This window comes from Mixophyes fleayi, chromosome 6 (genome assembly GCF_038048845.1).
Source record: "Mixophyes fleayi isolate aMixFle1 chromosome 6, aMixFle1.hap1, whole genome shotgun sequence".
Classification (NCBI taxonomy): domain Eukaryota; kingdom Metazoa; phylum Chordata; class Amphibia; order Anura; family Limnodynastidae; genus Mixophyes; species Mixophyes fleayi.
Window position 1 is genome coordinate 141218520 of NC_134407.1, and position 19443 is coordinate 141237962.

A 19443-nucleotide genomic window follows, 5' to 3' on the forward strand; every position below is an offset into this window, starting at 1 on the left:
TCTTTGTTTTTGAAGAGAGTTTTCATCTCAAACAAAGCAGAATGCAGTAGGTTTGTTTAAGCAGCCTCTTCATGAAAACCTCATATTTGTCAGAAGAAAAAAAAGCACCAATAAAAATAGTTTAATATATTGTCACCTGGGTGACAATACCTGGTAATGTTTTATCGTTAATTGACTTTATTCCTACTTGAAACACTCGGTATATACAAATTGTCACTACAACCACTATATACTACTATATTCAACTTTGATTGTTTTACTCTAATTACATGACATGTATACAAATTATTACATGGACGAGAAACAAGAAAAATACAATAGACAAAGCAAACCGCTCAACTTTCAACTGAATGCTGGTAGGGTGAGCCAAATTCTGTCATCTTAATTTCTTTTATCAAGACAGATGTTTGGCAACCAAATCTGCATTAATTTTTGTGGAAAGGCCAACTATTGCCCAATCTAAATTGTCTGGTTTACATATGTTTTACACTTCACTAATATAACATATGTATTATTTATACATTCGATATTGAATTACAGGACACATTTTATACATGACATATTTATATACTGGCAAATATATTTGAGTGACGAGTCCCCTTGTTTGATTCACAAGGGCAGCACTACGGCACATATTACTATTCAGCCAGATCTACCTTACTCATAGCATAAAAAAGTTAAATAAAACAAGGTGTTTGCAAGCTCAGCCCTTGGCTCCCAATGAATGCTATGCTGAACATAGTACTAGTATTTGAATTTTTATATTTATGGGTGCAGGCCACCTTCATCCATTTAATTTTATAAATTGACCATTAAGTTTATAAATTCTACCCCTATCCATCCAATGACTTCTGGCTGTTTCTGTAGCATCAGTTCTATGATGCATGCCTTATGTTACAAATTTCCAAATGCACTGGCTGCTGACCCTCTCCAATGCACTGGCTGCTGACCCTCTCCAATGCACTGGCTGCTGACCCTCTCCAGTGCACTGGCTGCTGACCCTCTCCAGTGCACTGGCTGCTGCCCCGCTACAATGTGTTGCACATTCTGCCTAATTATTACCTACTTGGTGTATTTTCTTTTTTTCAAATGAAAATGTAATTGATGTAGACATCTTTGAAGATGATGTTGAGGGTGACGATAACATGTTTTTTTTATCAACAATGAGAAAGATGACCACTGTTATCCATAGTTGTGTCTAAGTTTGTGAACCAATGTCTGAGATTTCAATGTGCATAGCAGGATTATTAAAATGAGATAAATGTTTTTTTTGGTACCAGCTCAGACTTGGCAGAGGTGGAGTCTTATTTCATGTTTTTATAGGACTGATTTTGCAACTTCCAACTGCACTTCAGGGGAAATATTTGGTGAAAAATGATGTCTGTGCTATATATTTGTGCCATTGCGCTGTCACTAATTTTGGCAGGCCAGATCGCTGCAGCCTAGTCCAAATTGGTGGAAATTTGGACAGTTGTGAAAGGATCATTAGAAAATAGACTGGAAATGAATGTTAATGTTATAACTAGTAATAAAGGAGCAAACAGTTCAAAATCACATCATTTTACCTATATTTCACAATTTGTAATTAAATCCAGATCCAAAACCAAAACCTTTCATGATTTTGGGGCAAAACAAGTAACAAAATCAAAACGCAAAGACATTTTAGAACCAAAGCACATCCAAAACCAAAAAATGGGGGTCAGCACACATCTCTAGCAGTAAGTCTAGGTATTGGAGCATGTTGCCCAAGTTCTGTCTCCTGATAGGAACAAGATCTGTCTTGTTCATTGACTTTATTTGTCTTCCCGGTGGTGGGGTAAACTAAAAGTGCTTACCTATGGTGGGTGGAACTTATCTCCATTAGTGAGTCTTGTTTTCCCTTTTGGCTTCAGAGAAATAATTTTGCAAAAATCAAAGAATATCTTATTTAGTGTTTGCTTTGCCTGTATTATTTTAGGAAACTGTCGGTCTCTTGTTGTGTAGTTCTCCAAGATGTCTGGCAGAAGAAGAAATCATTGTAAGTATTCAGTGTCCATTAAGAGAAATTATATCTGAATGGATTTTTAGCTGTCCAGATTACACAGGTGATGATCAGTTGCGGGTACCTGCAGTATAAGCCCTATAACTTGTTCTTTATTTCTATACAATATGTGTTATAACAACTTGCAATATTATGTCCCCAGGGGCCTACAGAGATTGTCCAGGACAGTGATGAGCAGCAATTGAACAAAAGAACACATGAGATGCTTGGTGGACTGAGAGTAAGATTTTTTTCCCTTGAGACAAGTCAAATAAATGTTAGCCTTAAAAGCATTTATAGGGCGAAACAGTACCATAAGTGATACCTTTAAATTTCATTTGTCAGAAAAATGTAAAAGTAAAGTACCTTTGCAGTGGGTAAGTACCTGCTCCTTTAAAAACCTCTTACTGCTATAGTGAATACGTGTGCTGTCTTGATCCAGTGTATATACTAATCTCTGGTGCAAGGCTATTGTAATGGCTCCCCCTCCATATAACAATATATCCAAATGATCAAAGAGAGTGGCCACACTCATGGGCATAAGGGACTGCTAAAAATCTTTGTTCAAATACTACTTGGATGAAGGACTTATCTGTTATCAGCTCCCAACAGAAACTGAGGCTAACATATAGGGCCCCTTGAAAAGGTGCAAATTGATATACAGAGCTTGCACAAATTCTGCCTAATGTTCTTCTCCCATTATTTCACCAGGGGCGAGTCTAGAGCTTTTATTTTGTGTAGGAAGGTGCTTTACCAATTATATATTAACCTGATAACTAAAATACATTCCAAATTACTTGAAAGTTAAATGTACCAATGAAAATCTGCCATTGTAATTTTCCAACTTCTGTGTCATTTTCTCCTTATCTCCTCCTTAGTCTCCATTTCTATCTTTGGGCCTGACGCTGAGTTGGCTGCAAATTGTGCGTAATTTATGTTAAAATAAACAAAAAATAGTGTTTTTGCAGCAATATGCTGAGCCGAACGCATCTGAAAATGTGTCGGGCTCTGCATCAGCAGCATATGCATCAGGTGTATTTATGTCCATATGCTGACTTCAAATCAACTCTGAATGTACATGCATTTAGCATGAAGTACACTAGCAAATGTATAGTGCAGCGTTTGCCGTCTTCCAGAATTACTACTTGCAATAAACAAAGGCTCTCTTACATCATATTCTACATGAATACATAAATATTACATTAACACTGCTTATTTATGGTGTACAGCCACATACCCATTAGCAACTATTTGGGTTTATTTGAAAAATAAATATGCATTGATGGTCTATGTACATTGACAATGTTAGGTAACTGCCCCATTTGTCACCAATAAGCACTTTTGCACCTTCACTAGTAATACCTTATCGTGTGTGTGTGTATGTATGTATGTATGTATGTATGTGTGTATGTATATTATTATTATTTATTTATAAGGCGCCACAAGGTTTCCGTAGCGCCGAACACAGTACAAACAATGGACAGTACAGGGAATAACAGTACAGAACAATAAACAACTAGTACCAAAACTTCAGAGGCTCCAGGCAAAGCAAATGTAATGGAGAAGGAGCAGAAGAGAAGGTAGAGAGACAGGAGGGAGAAGGGCCCTGCTCATAAGAGCTTACATCCTGAAGGGAGGGGAAACAGACAGCAGGCACAAAGGGAGTCAGAGGGGGGGGAGCAAGCGTGCACCCCAACAGAGGAGGAGCAAGGGGATGGGAGCGAGCATGGCGAGAGGGTTAGGTGGAAGGCTGGTAGGCTTTAAGGAAGAGATGAGTTTTGAGTGCCCGTTTGAAGGAGCACAGCTTACAAGGTATGCATTCACATCATTTGAATAAAACAATAGAAATGATCTTCAATGAAATGGCGAGATGTGAACAAAAATAAAGTATAAAATAGAAATAATTTTTGAAAAACAAAATGTTTATAATTGTATTTAAATTTTAAACATTTTGCTCCAGGAAGTACAGGTATTAAAAAATGTTGCCCAGGCAAGTTTGAATGTTGTGAATTTCTTGACTCATTAAGGCCTTCAAGGTTATGCCTACATAAACAGACAATGATTTTAAATAGGATAGGATACTACCATATTCCTTTTCCTCCATTTGAATGGAGCCATAGATTCCATAGTGCATTACATAATTGATATAAATAACAGATACATGGAAACAAAACAAATGAACAGAATAATAATATATGGATGCAATTAACAGAACAAATTGCAGGCATACAGAAAAATTCAGCATCAGACATGGGTACAATTGAGCAGAATAATAAATGCATGGTTGCAATTAACATAACAAATCACAAGTCATGCCAGCCGAAAAGACAGACAGATGAAATGGCAGGTAGAGCAGATCCCCTGAACTTGCCTTTGAGAACTTACATTCTATAGGGGTGGAGAACAGACAAAATCATCAAATGGAACCGTTTAGGTTGGGTATAAACGGTTTATGGCCAGATGATGGGGTACTGTAGAGAGACAGTTTAGGGTATGGACCAAGTAATGGGGTAGTGTGGAGTGACCTTGAGAGCAATGAGTAGAGAAAGTATATAATGATGGTGCAGTTTATTTGGCAATAGGTGTAAGGAACATGAGCGTGTGGTGTCATGCGGTTTTGAGGGAGTCCCCTGTTCCCAGTCATGGGTTAAAACCCGAGGAGAGCCTACATTGCTATGTCTTTGATTGTCACTAAATTCTTCTGCTCTACGCATGAGGTGTTTATAGATAGAGATATACAGAGTTGTAGCTACAGATGATTGCCCAATACCAATTTATGGCGGGTCGTAAAAAATAAATCCCCTTGGAACCTCTCTTTAAATATCACCAATAATATCTAAAAACAGATTGCTCGCATTCTTTGTGGCTTTGTGACATCTCTGCATGTTTCATTTCTATGGCCTAACAAGGAGCATAGTATGTACCATTTGTGTAACAGAGTGTGGAGCCTAATTGTCCTAATACAATAGGTGGTAGTAGAGACTAGGGGGTAAATTTACTAAACTGCGGGTTTGAAAAGTGGAGATGTTGCCTATAACAACCAATCAGATTCTAGCTGTCATTTTGTAGAATGCACTAAATAAATGAAAACTAGAATCTGATTGGTTGCTGTAGGCAATATCTCCACTTTTTCAAACTGCAGTTTAGTAAATATAATCCTAGATGTAAATGTATGTGTGAGAACTGGTGTTGATTGAGTGAGGACTTTAGCCTGTGGGATAGTGAAGTATAAGATTGAGATATAATGTGTGTATGTATGTATTTGTGTGTGTTGGCAAAAAGGCATATTTGTCACAGATTCACAGATCCCCTATCAGAAAATAGGTAAAAACACAGTAGCAGGCTTGTTAAGTGCGTATTGTCGCTAACCAATAATGATTGTCGAATCTCGAGTTGTGTTTCCAACGCACAAAGATTTATTCTCTTAAAGTAGCAGTAGATATTCAAGCGAAAACTATAATAAGTACAGCCGTTACTTATCGCAGGCGCTCTGGATCCAGTGTACAGTCATTCAATCCTGAAGTCTGGGGACAAGATGTCTGAACACTAGATGAGAAGCTGCTGCTTATATGCACACAGAAATACAGTAAAACAATGAAGATGGTATAGCTTGCTTCTATTGGTCCAGGTTTCAGGAAGGTCCAAGGGGTTGTCAATCATTTGCTAGTTCATCCTAAAAAATCCAAAGGAGGGGGTCATCTCTCCAGGGGGTATGCTCTGCTCTTCCCGCCAAGATTCCTTAGTCTTAAGTAGTTCATAATTCCCTATCATTCATAACTTGTGTATGCACTCTGCGATTCCTTCGCAGAGTGAACCGAACAGTGTAAAATGTTAAGAGGTTTATTATGATACCACACATGATATGATTCCTTCAACCTGTTCCATATATTTCACTAATGTGCATATAACTTAATATAAAACATAAATACTACTATATTTTGACATAAATGACTATGTGTTGCAACTACCATTAATGTGTACTATTTTACAAGTATGCGTGTTTGTGCGAATGTATGTAAAAGGCTAAATACTGTTGCTGCCACGTGTTGCAGCTGCGTACGCCCTTTTACGCCGTAACGTGCCCTTTTACGCTGTAGCGTACCGTACGCATCTTTTCAGACAAAGACAACCAAGTTTGCTCGATTTTAATTAAAATGGCTTTATCCAATTTGCTGACTTCGACAGCTCCACCCTTTGATAGTGTATTAAACTATCACCCAATCACTGTTTAAAGTTCAGGATTATACAATACTTCTTCACAGACCATGATCTCTGTATCTGGTACCACCCTTTCAGTCTCTTTCTCAGTGTTACTCCTAGGAGACCATTTTCCACACTTCAACACAGTAGGAACACATTTCACACATAAACCAATCGCTAAGATGACACCCAGTATAAGGAGAAGGAGCTTACCTACACTAGCAACCATTTCCTGTACCCACTCCCCCAGACCGGAGAACCATTTCACAGGGTTCAACCACGAGAACCAACCTGCCACCCTTTCCCCGACCTCATATAACGAAGAGTTATGGTTCCTTCGAAATTCCCATTTCAGTTGCAGAATTTCATCCATCTTCCGGTCTATAACCTCCTTAGGGTCATCCGTATTATTGGTGATGTACGTGCAACATTTTACACCGAACTGGGTGGCCAGTGTTACACAGTACCCACCAGTAATAGAGGTGAGATAATTTAGTACCAGTCTATGTTGCACCAACTTCTTCTTGTACGCTTGTAGCTCCCTTCCAGTATACCTGAAAGTGTCATCATACATCTCGGTGATATTATCTATTAATTTAGCTAGGTCTTGGATATATTTAAAGTTTAATGTTCCCCGAGCGGTCCTGGTGAGATCTAGAGCAACCATAACTTGAAACCCAGCGGTTTCACTAATCAATTTTGTAGCTATGGGTTCCTCACCAGGAATCATATTTCTCTTGCCACGGTGTTCATACTGTGTGTGTATGTATGGTGGTGATGTAGTCTTGTGAATACCAACCATTTCTTCTTGAGTAATAGTCATGATTTCAGGAACCAGTTTAGCTAAGAAGCACAAGCCCTTGGAACTCGGAATCACCCAGGAATAAGCTTTCCTTCCACAAACAAAATACACATCATCAGGGAGAACATAAGGAACAGTATGTCCATTAATTATATCACACAGAGTTTTGCTAAAACTACCCATGCCCAGTGACTTTATTTGCTCGAGACACGCGTCCGCATGGATGACATTCTTACAGTTATCTATAGAGACTTTTCCAATGGATACCTTCTTATGTTTGGTTATATGCCCTAACTTGTGACTTCCATCAACATTCTTGCCTATTGGTGACCTTGTGAGTCTCCCTCTAAAATGAGTGTGGTGAGCCATTGTCTGATCTGATGGGTCAGCTTCCCAATTCTCCAGACATTTTGCATGAGAGATATTTAGACACAGCAAAGATCTGTCTATGGAGTATTGTCGAAGCGTCAGACTAGGGGACCTAGTGTTAATGTACCTCCCGTCTATGGGCCTCCCACCCCTCAATTCGAGTACTTCGGATATGTTTAGAGGGAATGGCACTAGTCCTATATTGTGCTGTCCCTGTGGCACATGAGAGCACACCCAGCACTCGGTTTGGTTTAGCACCTTACTCACCAGGGAGTGATAATCCTCCAAAGGATGCCCGCCCACATTCAGATTACTGGTGGACTGATATCGCTGGATGCATCTCTCTTCAACGAGGGAGTCGCAGAACTTGCAGATACAATACTCATCAGACAATAGCCCCTCACACTGCCTCCGAGTTCCTGAGCTAGCAGACCTTTTCATAACCCCCGGACCAAGCTTGATATTGGGCTGCCAGAACCAGAACCATCCTCCGTCCTCCATCCTCCTTCACAAAAATAGAATGTCCTAAAAAAAAGGAAAAACAAGGAAAATCCTGGAACAAAAGAAAAAGAAAAACAAAAACCGCCACTCCATCTCTGGAAAGATAGCTCTGGGGCAACGTCTCTAGTTCAGGTGTCTCGACTGCAGGCTTTAGGTCTCCCGGAACAGACTCACAAGTGACAGATCTGTGTCGTCGGTCTCAGTTTTATCTTGCACTTTCTCCGGATTACGGACTCTCCTGCAGTGGGTGGAATGGACCCAAGTATCTCTCTCTGCAACTTTCAGCGATGTAGTACTGGTCAGCAGCACTTTGTACGGGCCTTCCCAATGGTCTGTTAAACAACCTGAACGTAAGAAATTGCGGATCATAACATAGTCTCCAGGTTCAACATCATGACAGTTCGTTTCTGGCATACCAGGTGACAGCATTTTTAGTTTTTGTTGTTGTTGCTTTAGCTGTCTACTCATTCTTATAAGATATTGTACAGTCACTTCATTATTACACTTCAAGTCGTCTTGTGGACTCACGATCAAATGAGGTTGTCGTCCGAACAGTATCTCAAAGGGGGACAGATTAAGAGGAGGTCTAGGAGTGGTCCGAATGCTATGGAGGACCAATGGCAAAGCCTCAGGCCATGTCAACCCAGTTTCAGCCATTACCTTACCAAGCTTGTTCTTTATAGTACCATTTACTCTCTCCACCTTACCACTGGCTTGTGGTCGGTAATTGGTATGAAGTCTGCTACTGATTCCCATGAGTTTACACATATTTTGGAAGATATCACCAGTAAAGTGGGTACCCCTATCACTTTCAATGATTCTAGGGATACCGAACCTACATACAAAGTCTTGTACAATTTTCTTTGCAGTGAACACAGCAGTATTAGTGGCTGCCGGATATACTTCTACCCAACCAGAAAACACATCAATACACACTAACACATACTTTAGATTCCTGCACGGTGGTAATTGGATATAGTCAATTTGTATAACCTGAAAAGGTCCGTCTGTAGGAGGGATGTGGGATGGCTCAGTTGGAATAGTTTTCCCCGACATTTTTCCTCAAACAAGTAAGACATGACATTGCTTTCTTACCAGCCTGAGAGGAAAATCCAAGATCACACCAGTATGCTCTCACCAGTTTGCACATACCTTCTTTACCCAGGTGAGTCAGACCGTGTGCTGCTTCAGCCAGGCTTGGATAGTATGTTCGGGGAGCTACAGGCTTACCTTGTCCATCCCTCCAGAGTCCTGAGGACTCTTGACCACATCCCTTCGCCTTCCAGACCGCCTTTTCCTGCAGGGAACACAAATCTTGCATTTCAATTAATTTCTGCATGTCTAATGTCTGAAAAACAATCATAGTCTCTGTCAATACAGTCATAGGTTGCCCTGCTGCCCATATAGCAGCTTCGTCTGCCCTGTTGTTGCCCAATGACACTGGGTCTTCTTCAAAGGTATGGGCTTTGCACTTTATGACGGCTACTGTTCTGGGTAACTGTATCGCTGTCAGAAGTCCTTTTATGTGTTGTGAGTGTGCCACTGGCGTACCTGCTGCTGTCGTGAATTTTCTAAGACGCCAAAGGGCCCCAAAATCATGCACTACCCCAAAGGCGTACCTGGAGTCAGTATATATATTAGCTGATTTACCTTTTGCCAACTCACAAGCTCTCCTTAATGCTACTAGTTCCGCCACCTGGGCTGAGTGGGGTGGGCCAAGGGGTTCAGCTTCTACCACATCCTGATCGTCTACCACAGCGTAACCAGTACATAGTTCTCCCGTCTCTGTCTGTCTATGACAACTTCCGTCTGTATAAAACGTAAAATCTACATTTTCTAAGGGGGTGTCACGTATGTCGGGCCTTGCAGTAAAGGTCTGGTTCAGGTGTTCCATACAGTCATGCGTGTCAGTATTGTTGCCTAACTCATCATCAACCAGGGTCTCCTCACCTCCCACCCTTTGTGTCTCTAGAGACACATATGGAAGGTATGTAGCTGGATTTAAGGTGCTACATCGTTTGATGGTGATGTTTGAGGGTGCCATCAGGGCTAGTTCCCACTTTGTGAATCTAGCTGAAGAAACATGTCTGGTTTGGGCTGAATTTAACAGAGCTGATACAGCATGGGGTGTATAGACAGTTGAATTATGTCCTAATACTACGTCCTCGCTCTTACTTACCAGAAGAGCAGTTGCTGCTACACTTCTGAGACATGTTGGGAGTGATCTTGCCACATTGTCCAATTGTGCACTGTAATATGCTACCGGTCTGCTAGCGTCACCATGTTTCTGTGCGAGGACACCTGCTGCACAACCATCAGCTCCCGTACAGTATAGCTCAAAAGGCTTTTCATAATCAGGTATTCCCAATGCAGGTGCTCTAGTCAGACTATCTTTAAGGTTAAAGAATGCTTGCTCTGACTCTTCTGTGTGTACAACACGTTCTGGTTTTGACGAAGAGACTAGTTCCTGCAATGGTAATGCCAGAATAGAAAAACCTGGGATCCAGGATCTACATTATCCACACATCCCCAGGAAGGTATGAATCTGCTTCTGGCTCTGCGGCAGAGTCATGTGTTGTATGGCCTCAATTCTGTCGGTTGTCAGGTGTCTTAGCCCCTTAGTGAGGCAGTGTCCTAAGTATTTGACCTTAGTCTGACATGGCTGTAATTTGTCCTTTGCCACCTTGTGCCCTGTTTGTGAGAGAGGGAGCAACAACAATTTAGTATCATGTAAACCTGACATAAAAGAATCAGAGCACAGCAACAAATCGTCCACATATTGAATTAGAACAGACCCATTGTGGGGTTGAAAGGATTGCAAACAGTCATGTAAGGCTTGGGAGAAAATACTGGGGCTGTCAATGAACCCCTGCGGTAGTCTGGTCCATGTGTATTGCACTCCCCGGTAGGAGAATGCAAAAAGGTATTGGCAGTCAGGGTGAAGAGGGACTGAGAAGAAGGCAGAACATAGATCAATGACAGTAAAATGACTAGCAGATGGTGGAATCTGCATGAGGATGACAGCTGGATTCGGCACTACGGGGAATTGGCTCTCAACAACTTTATTAATTCCCCTTAAGTCCTGGACTAATCTATGGCCCCTCCCCCCACTCTTCTTCACAGGGAAAATGGGACTATTTGCTGTACTGGCTGTACGAATTAAAATCCCTTGTTGTAACAGCCTTTCAATAACAGGATATACCTCTAGTTCCATCTTCGGTTTTAATGGATACTGTGGGATTTTTGGAGCTATTCTACCACTTTTTAGATTGACCATGACAGGGGCTACGTTTGCCATCAGTCCACTGTCCTGTCCATCTCTGGTCCATAGTGAACCTGGTATTTCCAGCAACATCCCCTTTACTTGAGATGGACTGTGTTCTATAACAGTAGAGTGTAACATTAACCTTTAAGGGGTGTCCAATATGTCCTGTACCTCATGAGCGACCTTCTCGGGTATATCTAGGAACACACCATCTGAAGTACAGTATATGACACACAGGGGCGGATCTAGAAGAGTACTGTACCCGGGGCAATTTAGGCCCCACCCCATTCTAAAATCTTAGGCTGCCGACGGCTGCACAGTATGTGCAGGTCCGTCCAGCCGTGACAGGCAGGGACAGAGTTCTGCCCGGCTGCTCTGATTGTGTTTTAAACACAATCAGAGCAGCCAGGCAGCACACTGTCCCTGCCTGTTACGGCTGGATGGACCTGCACATACTATGCAGCCATCGGCAGCAAGTGTCTGCTAGGGGGGGGGCGATTGCCACTATCGCCCCCCCCCTGGATCCGCCACTGATGCTTAGTATGCAGAGGCCCGATAGTAACTTCAGCGGCTTTAGTTAGAGGATAATCTAATATTCTTCCCGTTACCCCCATAGCTGGAATAGTTTGACTGGTCACCTGTAGATTAAAAGGAGAGGTTATCACAGATCCGGCAGCCCCTGTATCTACAAGAAAGGTTTGTTTCCTACCAGCTATGTCAACTATCATTGTTGGTTCTTCTTTCTGACTCTCAGTTAACCTCACTGGCTGTAGACTACAGGTATGACCTGACCCCTAGCGCTGACTATCGCTTTCCCGCGCAGCATTTGCTGCTATAATATGCGCAGGTAGATGTGAGTCTTCTAATCCATGTAAATTCCTCCTTGGAGGATATCTACGTGACCCACCCCTCTGTGCATTGAATCTTTCCTTTTTACAATCTCTCATGTAATGTCCTTCCTCATTACAGTTGAAACACCTGATCACTTTAGGTTTCTTGTTATATGGGTTGTATGCTGGTGGTCGTGTATGCATCCCCTCTAGAGCCTGTATACTTACCTGTATACTTACCGTCATTAACCTATCACTTTTCTCTTCCTTTTTTCTAAAAAGGTTTTTGTCATGCTCCACAGCAGACTCCCTAAGAGAATCTACTGTGATGCCTCTCCAATTAGGTAATGTGGTTTGTACTCTCGTCTTTAAATTTTCTCTAAGGCCATCCATCAATACTCCTACAGCTACCTCTCTGTGATGTGGGTCCTGACCTATGTTGGATATCCCAGTGAACCGTGTTATCGCTGCTATAGCTCTAGCAAAGTAATCTGAGGCTGTTTCACTATCCTTTTGTTTTATGGTGAAAATCTTACTCCAATTTACCACTACTGGAAAATAGATGGCTAAGTGTTTGACAATTTGTTCTATATTTTCTTGGTTAATCTCATCAGTCAAGGTGTCATCTTCATCCAACAAACAATCTTTAATAAATTTTTGTATGTCAGTATGGGGAGGAAGACACGCCCTCAACACTACACGCCAATCCTTATTGGTTGGTTTGTGTGAATTTCCTAAGTCTTTAACAAATTTCTGACACTTGCCAACTCTTTTCTAGGATCTGGGAAGTCAGTCATAATGGAATGTTATTCTGATCTAGTCCAGGGACAATGCATGGTAACATTCTTTAAAGGAACTACACCATCTTTATCCACCTTCCCATTGGGAACTGATATTGTGCGGACTGGGTACGCAACCACTGGTTCACTGTCTTCAGGAGACACCACAGGATTTGCTATATCAATACTTAGAACGCTATCACTCCTAGTGATCACACTACTCTCACCTATCTGAGCGATTGCTCCTTTCCCATACTTACGCTGAACCTCTAGCATATTAACAGCATGAGCAATGGCTGAAATCACAGTGGGTTCATCTTCCTCTTCTGATACACTGGTTTTGAACTGGCTTAAAACAGGATATAACTTGGCAATTTCTCTTTTTTCAGTTTTAATAACGGCTGTACTTACCGCCCCCGCCACATAAGGTGGCGGGGGCGCGCTTGCGCTGAGTTTGCCACGCTTCTCAGTGGCTACTTCCGCCGTGCGCGCGCTTTTAGCCACGCCCACTTCCTATTGTTGGGAAAGGCCTATCACAATCTTTGGTCATCTTGACCCACGTGTCACAATACACAGTTGCGTATGCACCATATTTCTTACACATGAGAAATCTCGCTGAACCAATAGGCCCTTCCCTAGGCAGTACACTGGCCATCTCTAGCGTATGCTTAGCACCCATTTTGAACAATACCTTCTACACGGAACACAGACACACCGCAATGCTCTGTTCCTTCCGGCCAACAATACCCTTTTATGTGGAATACAGACACACCACAATGCTCTGTTCTTTCCACCCAACAATTTCAACCCTGTTGCTACAATCACCGCTAGAGATCTCTAATGCCCGGTGAACGTATTTCCATTAGCCGCGTCCACTCGCTTCTTTCTCGCACCAGGCGAGGACCCCTAATACAGAAATATCACTGTGGGCCCCAAGGGCTATCAGCTCCTCGATACCCTGGCTCACCACAAAATCTGCTGAGTTTATTATCGCTGGGAGCGCAAGTTGATAAAATCAACCTGCCTTTCCAGTATAATTCCTCCTAGCTGCTTCACCAATTCACACTGACGGTTATCGTGCGGTTAGATCGCACAGCCTACCAATACTAATTATTAGCAAACCTTGCGACCTTTTGGTAGTGCTTTGCGAAAACCACGTTTTTGCATTCGGTATACCTGCCCTGTATACCGTCCTTCAGTTGGGCAACCCGCCTCGTCAGACAGCATCTGAGCACAATGAATAATAAACAGTGTATCTACGTTACAAAATCACACACTATACACCTTTTTTGCGCAGAAAATTAAAAGTTCCCAACAATAGTAATAATGTCTCAGAGGCTTTCACAAGTAATTATACTATACACATATAATAACTATCAAAACGATTGTTTAACCACGTGGAAAATCTACCGGAAGTTCGCGTACGCACAGCAGGAAATACACATACGCAAAGCAATGTAATACAGTTAAAACGCACAATGACAGTAAAAAGAAACAGTTTTATCTTTTGTCCCTAGGTTCTAGTTAGCGTGCCCTAGACAATGCAAAACGGACATTCGGTTTCACAACACAGAGTAAAATTCAGGTTTTGAACACATTGCATTCTTACCCGTATATGACGTGTCTACACCCTTTGTTGAGGAACCGAAATCCATTGGTCTTGCTTATCGTCTGGCAACGAAACCTCCAAAGCTCACGAGCCCCCAAATTGTTAAGTGCGTATTGTCGCTAACCAATAACGATTGTCGAACCTCGAGTTGTGTTTCCAATGCACAAAGATTTATTCTCTTAAAGTAGCAGTAGATATTCAAGCGAAAACTATAATAAGTACAGCCGTTACTTATCGCAGGCGCTCTGGATCCAGTGTACAGTCATTCAATCCTGAAGTCTGGGGACAAGATGTCTGAACACTAGATGAGATGCTGCTGCTTATATGCACACAGAAATACAGTAAAACAATGAAGATGGTATAGCTTGCTTCTATTGGTCCAGGTTTCAGGAAGGTCCAAGGGGTTGTCAATCATTGGCTAGTTCATCCTAAAGAATCCAAAGGAGGGGGTCATCTCTCCAGGGGGTATGCTCTGCTCTTCCCGCCAAGATTCCTTAGTCTTAAGTAGTTCATAATTCCCTATCATTCATAACTTGTGTATGCACTCTGCGATTCCTTCGCAGAGTGAACCGAACAGTGTAAAATGTTAAGAGGTTTATTATGATACCACACATGATATGATTCCTTCAACCTATTCCATATATTTCACTAATGTGCATATAACTTAATATAAAACATAAATACTACTATATTTCGACATAAATGACTATGTGTTGCAACTACCATTAATGTGTACTATTTTACAAGTATGCGTGTTTGTGCGAATGTATGTAAAAGGCTAAATACTGTTGCTGCCACGCGTTGCAGCTGCGTATGCCATTTTACGCCGTAGCGTGCCCTTTTACGCTGTAGCGTACCGTACGCATCTTTTCAGACAAAGACAACCAAGTTTGCTCGATTTTAATTGAAATTACTTTATCCAATTTGCTGACTTCGACAGGCTGCAGACAGGAATAAATGTTCTTTGGGATCCTCTTTCAGCACATACACTCATAGGTGTTCCACATGGGTGTAATTGGTTTGTTTTGCTGTGATTTGTTTGTAGTGCTTGGGTGGAGGATAAAGACACTGTTTGCATTTGTGGGTGGGACCACCAATGCCAGTAAGTGGCCAGCTAGTAGTCAGGGAACTAATGTTTAGCCAGATGTAGGTGGTGGGAGATTTTGTGATACTTTTGCTGTCTATGACTGCTGTACCATCACTGAAACTGTTTAGCCATCCTGATAACTGCTAATAAACAGTGAAATGGTTCAGCAAACCTGTGTGAGATTCCAGTGAATGCCTTGCTTTATCACATGGGGTGTCATCATGGGACCTGTAGGACAGCTAAAACACAGTCAACCTCCCAGCCTCCAGATGCAAAGGTGGCGAATGGAGTCTGTTAAAAACCACTATAATACATCAAACTGTTGTAATGCTTTGCTTCAAATGTTACTGTGAAGAGACAAACCTGTGTACTGGGAACTGTTTAATAGCTGTCTTTGTTGCAAAAGAAAGCAAAACTGCAATCACTGCTGGTCAATGATGTAGTGCCACACTTGTTAAAGGTTCAAACTGTGAGTTGGATGTCGTACCCAAAAAAATGTAATAATTTTTTTTTTGTTTGGTTGCTATTTACCAGTGAAGGTTTCTAAAACACGTGTCTGCTTTGAAAAAAAAAATGGGGTTTAAAAAAACAAACCAAAACAAATTTATTTATTTTCTGGTAATTGTAGTGCCACACCTTGTGGGTCACTTAGTTGTGTATTGGGTGTGGTCCAGAAAGTTTTGTTATTTGACTGCTGAGATAAGCTAGGTTTCATTTCCCAGCACAAACTTCTTTGGGAATGGAAGACATTTTAAGAACCCTAGTGAATGTTGCAGCAGTGCAAGAGGAAAATACCCATCTTCTCCGTGAGGAGATCGCTCAGGGGAGACGGGATAGGGAGGCTTCAGCTACCCCCACGCTACAGAAATTAACTTTTGATGAAAACGTGGAAGCATATCTAACAGCTTTTGAGCGTGCCACAAACCGAGCCAAGTGGCCACCTGGCACTTGGTCCGAACACCTGGCTCCCTATCTTTCAGGAGAAGCACAGCACACCTATATAGACCTAGATGAGGACCGGGCTGGCGATCATCAGCGGCTGAAAACCACCATCTTGGCGAGGGTTGGAGTCACCAGAGCAGGGGAGGCCCAACGATATCGTGACTGGACACACTCCAAAGATTTACCGGTTTGGGCTCAGCTTGCTGAACTTGGTATAACACTAAAGAAGTGGTTGCAGCCAGAAAAGAACACTGCAGGGAGAATGATCGAAATTCTGGCCATTGACCATTGTATCCGGGGTATGGACTGGGGGCTCCAAAGGTGGGCACTGCAGGTGAACCCTCAGTTGTATGAGAAATTGGCTGCTGTAGTGGATAGATACAGTGCCTTGCAGCATATGCCCAAACCTCCGTTGCCCGCTCCAAAGTCTGTGCCTCGGTCAAAATCTGGCATATGGAACAATGGACCGGATGTTGGTGAGGAAAGATTGCCTAATGACAAGGCAGCCAAACCTGCATTAAGTCCAATCTGCTTTGAGTGCAAAGAGCCTGGACATTTGAGTGCTCAGTGCCCAATGTTAGTAGAACCTATGGATTGTTCACTAGCGCACACACAACTAACCTATTCAAGCTACTGTACAATGAGTCCGGTTACCAGGAAGTCCTGCTTGTTCCACGTGACTGTGAATCACCATCTGGTGCTAGCTCTGGTAGATTCAGGTAGTGAACTGTCCTTGGTTTCCAGATCCATATTACCATAGAAACTGTTGTATAATCTGCCCAAAGTGAAGGTACTCTATGTCCATGGGACGGCCGAGGAATATGACAGGACTCTTTTGCCTGTAACTGTGAATGGACATACCGTAACAGTGGTAGCGGCTGTTGCCCCAAAGCCTTTAATCCTGGGCAGAGACTTTCCGCTGTTCAAGCAGATCCTCCAGGAGCGAATCCAGCTGGACACGTCGGCAATTGAAGCACCGGCCGAGAGTCCAGCCTTGATGGAAGAGCTTGAGGGAACAGAAAATGGAAAGTGCCATGATTTGCCATGAAACCTGAACCGGACATTTCAGGAAATTACACCTCCTAAGAGGTTGGAGCATAGACAAAGAAAAGCTGCACAAGTGCCAATGCAGAACCGGTTTCTGGCATCGTTCGTTGGCGAAACCTCGGGTGAAGTGGCTATGCCTCCCAATGAGGACTCAGACTGGGCAGGATTGTCTAACTTGTTTCCACTAAGAGACTTTGGCTGAGACCAACGGAGATGTTGCCTTAGCTAATGTCAATAAGAATGTAGTTGAGATTAATGGGGTAGAGAAGGCTAACAAGCCTGCAGCAGGTATTGCCTGTTATATGGTAAAGAAAGATCTGTTGTATAGAGTTATAATGTACAAGGTAGAACTGTAGAGCAATTGTTAGTGCCACAAATCCATACACCACTTGTTCTCTAAGCTGCACATACACATCTGTGTGGGGAACACTTGGGGGAAGATAAGATACGGAAGCGGATATTGCTCAGGTTCTATTGGACGGGAGTATACGAGGCAATAAAAAGGATTTGCCGGACATATCCAGTATGTCAGAGAACATGTCCGAAGCCAGACTACCGGGCCCCGCTAGTCCCATCCCTGTGGTGCAGACCCTGTTTGAGCGTATTGGTATGGATTTGGTAGGCCCATTAGAGTAGTCGGCCCGTGGCCATCAGTATGTATTGGTCATAGTGGACTATGCCACCAGGTTTCCTGAGGCTATACCTTTGTGCAACATAAAGTCTAGTACAATAGCAAAATAACTCCTTCTGTATTGTACCAGGTTGGGTATCCCCAAAGAAATCTTGACTGATCAGGGTACTCCCTTTATGTCCCGTCTAATGAAAGAGCTATGCCGGTTGTTAGGAGTAGAAACGTTACACATGTCAGTATATTACCCGCAGACTGACGGGTTAGCAGAATGTTTTAATAGGACACTCAAACACATGGTGAGAAAGGCATTGGCACAGGAAAAACGGGACTGGGGTGTGTTGTTATCCTATATAATGTTCGCAGTGAGGGACGTGCCTCAAGCATCTACAGGGTTCATCCCCTTCGAATGGTTGTATGGCAGGCAGTCAAAGGGAATTTTGGATGTTCTCAAGGAGGGCTGGAGTCCAAAAGAACCCAATGGGATCCAATTTGTGTCCCAGTTGTATGACAGGTTGGGGAAGATCACCCCGTTGGTACAACAACATATGCATGAGGCACAGGTGAGACAAAAAAGAAACTACGATAAGTCATCTGTAATTAGGGCTTTCCAACCAAGTGACAAAGTTCTGGTCCTGGTACCCACACAAGAGAGTAAGCTCTTCACCCATTGACAGGAACCATATGAGGTCATTGAGACTGTGGGGCCTGTTAATTATAAAGTCAGACAGGAAGGCAGGAGAAAACCTATACAGACATATCATGTCAACTTGACAAAACCTTGGCATGATAGGGAGGAGCCACAAGCTGCGTTGTATAAAAAGCACGCAGTTGTGTAAAAAGTTCCCATATGGGACGATCTGTTGCCAGTGTGGAGACGACAGACTGAGGAAATGGTTCAAAGGAATCTTGACGTGTTTTCTGAGGTGCCACACATATAGAACACGACATAGTTACACCTCCAGGGGTGGTGGTGAGACCATACCGCATTTCTGAATCTAGATGTGTAGCTGTGAAACAGGAGATTAAAAAAATGTTGGACCTCGATATCATTGAGGAATCCAATAGCCCCATTGTATTAGTGGTAAAGCCAAACGGGAGTATTAGTTTTTGCAACGATTTTAGAAAATTAAACGAAGCCTCCCATTTTCACACATATTCGATGCCCCGAATTGATGAATTAGTGGAAACCTTATCCAATAGTCGGTACCTCACAACGTTAGATCTAACCAAAGGCTACTGGCAGATTTCCCTAACGCCATCTGCCAAGGCCAAGACAGCCTTTTCAACAACAGTTGGGTTATTCCAGTACAAAGTTCTGCCTTTCGGCTACATGGTGCTCCCGCCACCTTCCAAAGAGCCAT

At 42.5% G+C, this 19443-nt stretch overlaps 1 protein-coding gene across 3 annotated transcripts in view; it reads left to right on the forward strand.

The window, feature by feature from the left end:
• RAD21L1 (RAD21 cohesin complex component like 1) overlaps positions 1–19443 on the forward strand; it is a 196026-nt gene that overhangs the window by 155016 nt on the left and 21567 nt on the right. For all 3 annotated transcript variants that reach the window (XM_075176591.1, XM_075176592.1, XM_075176593.1), the window contains 2 exons: positions 1958–2017; positions 2184–2261. In XM_075176591.1, coding sequence (XP_075032692.1) covers positions 1958–2017; positions 2184–2261 — 138 coding nt within the window. The remainder of the gene's footprint in view (positions 1–1957; positions 2018–2183; positions 2262–19443) is intronic.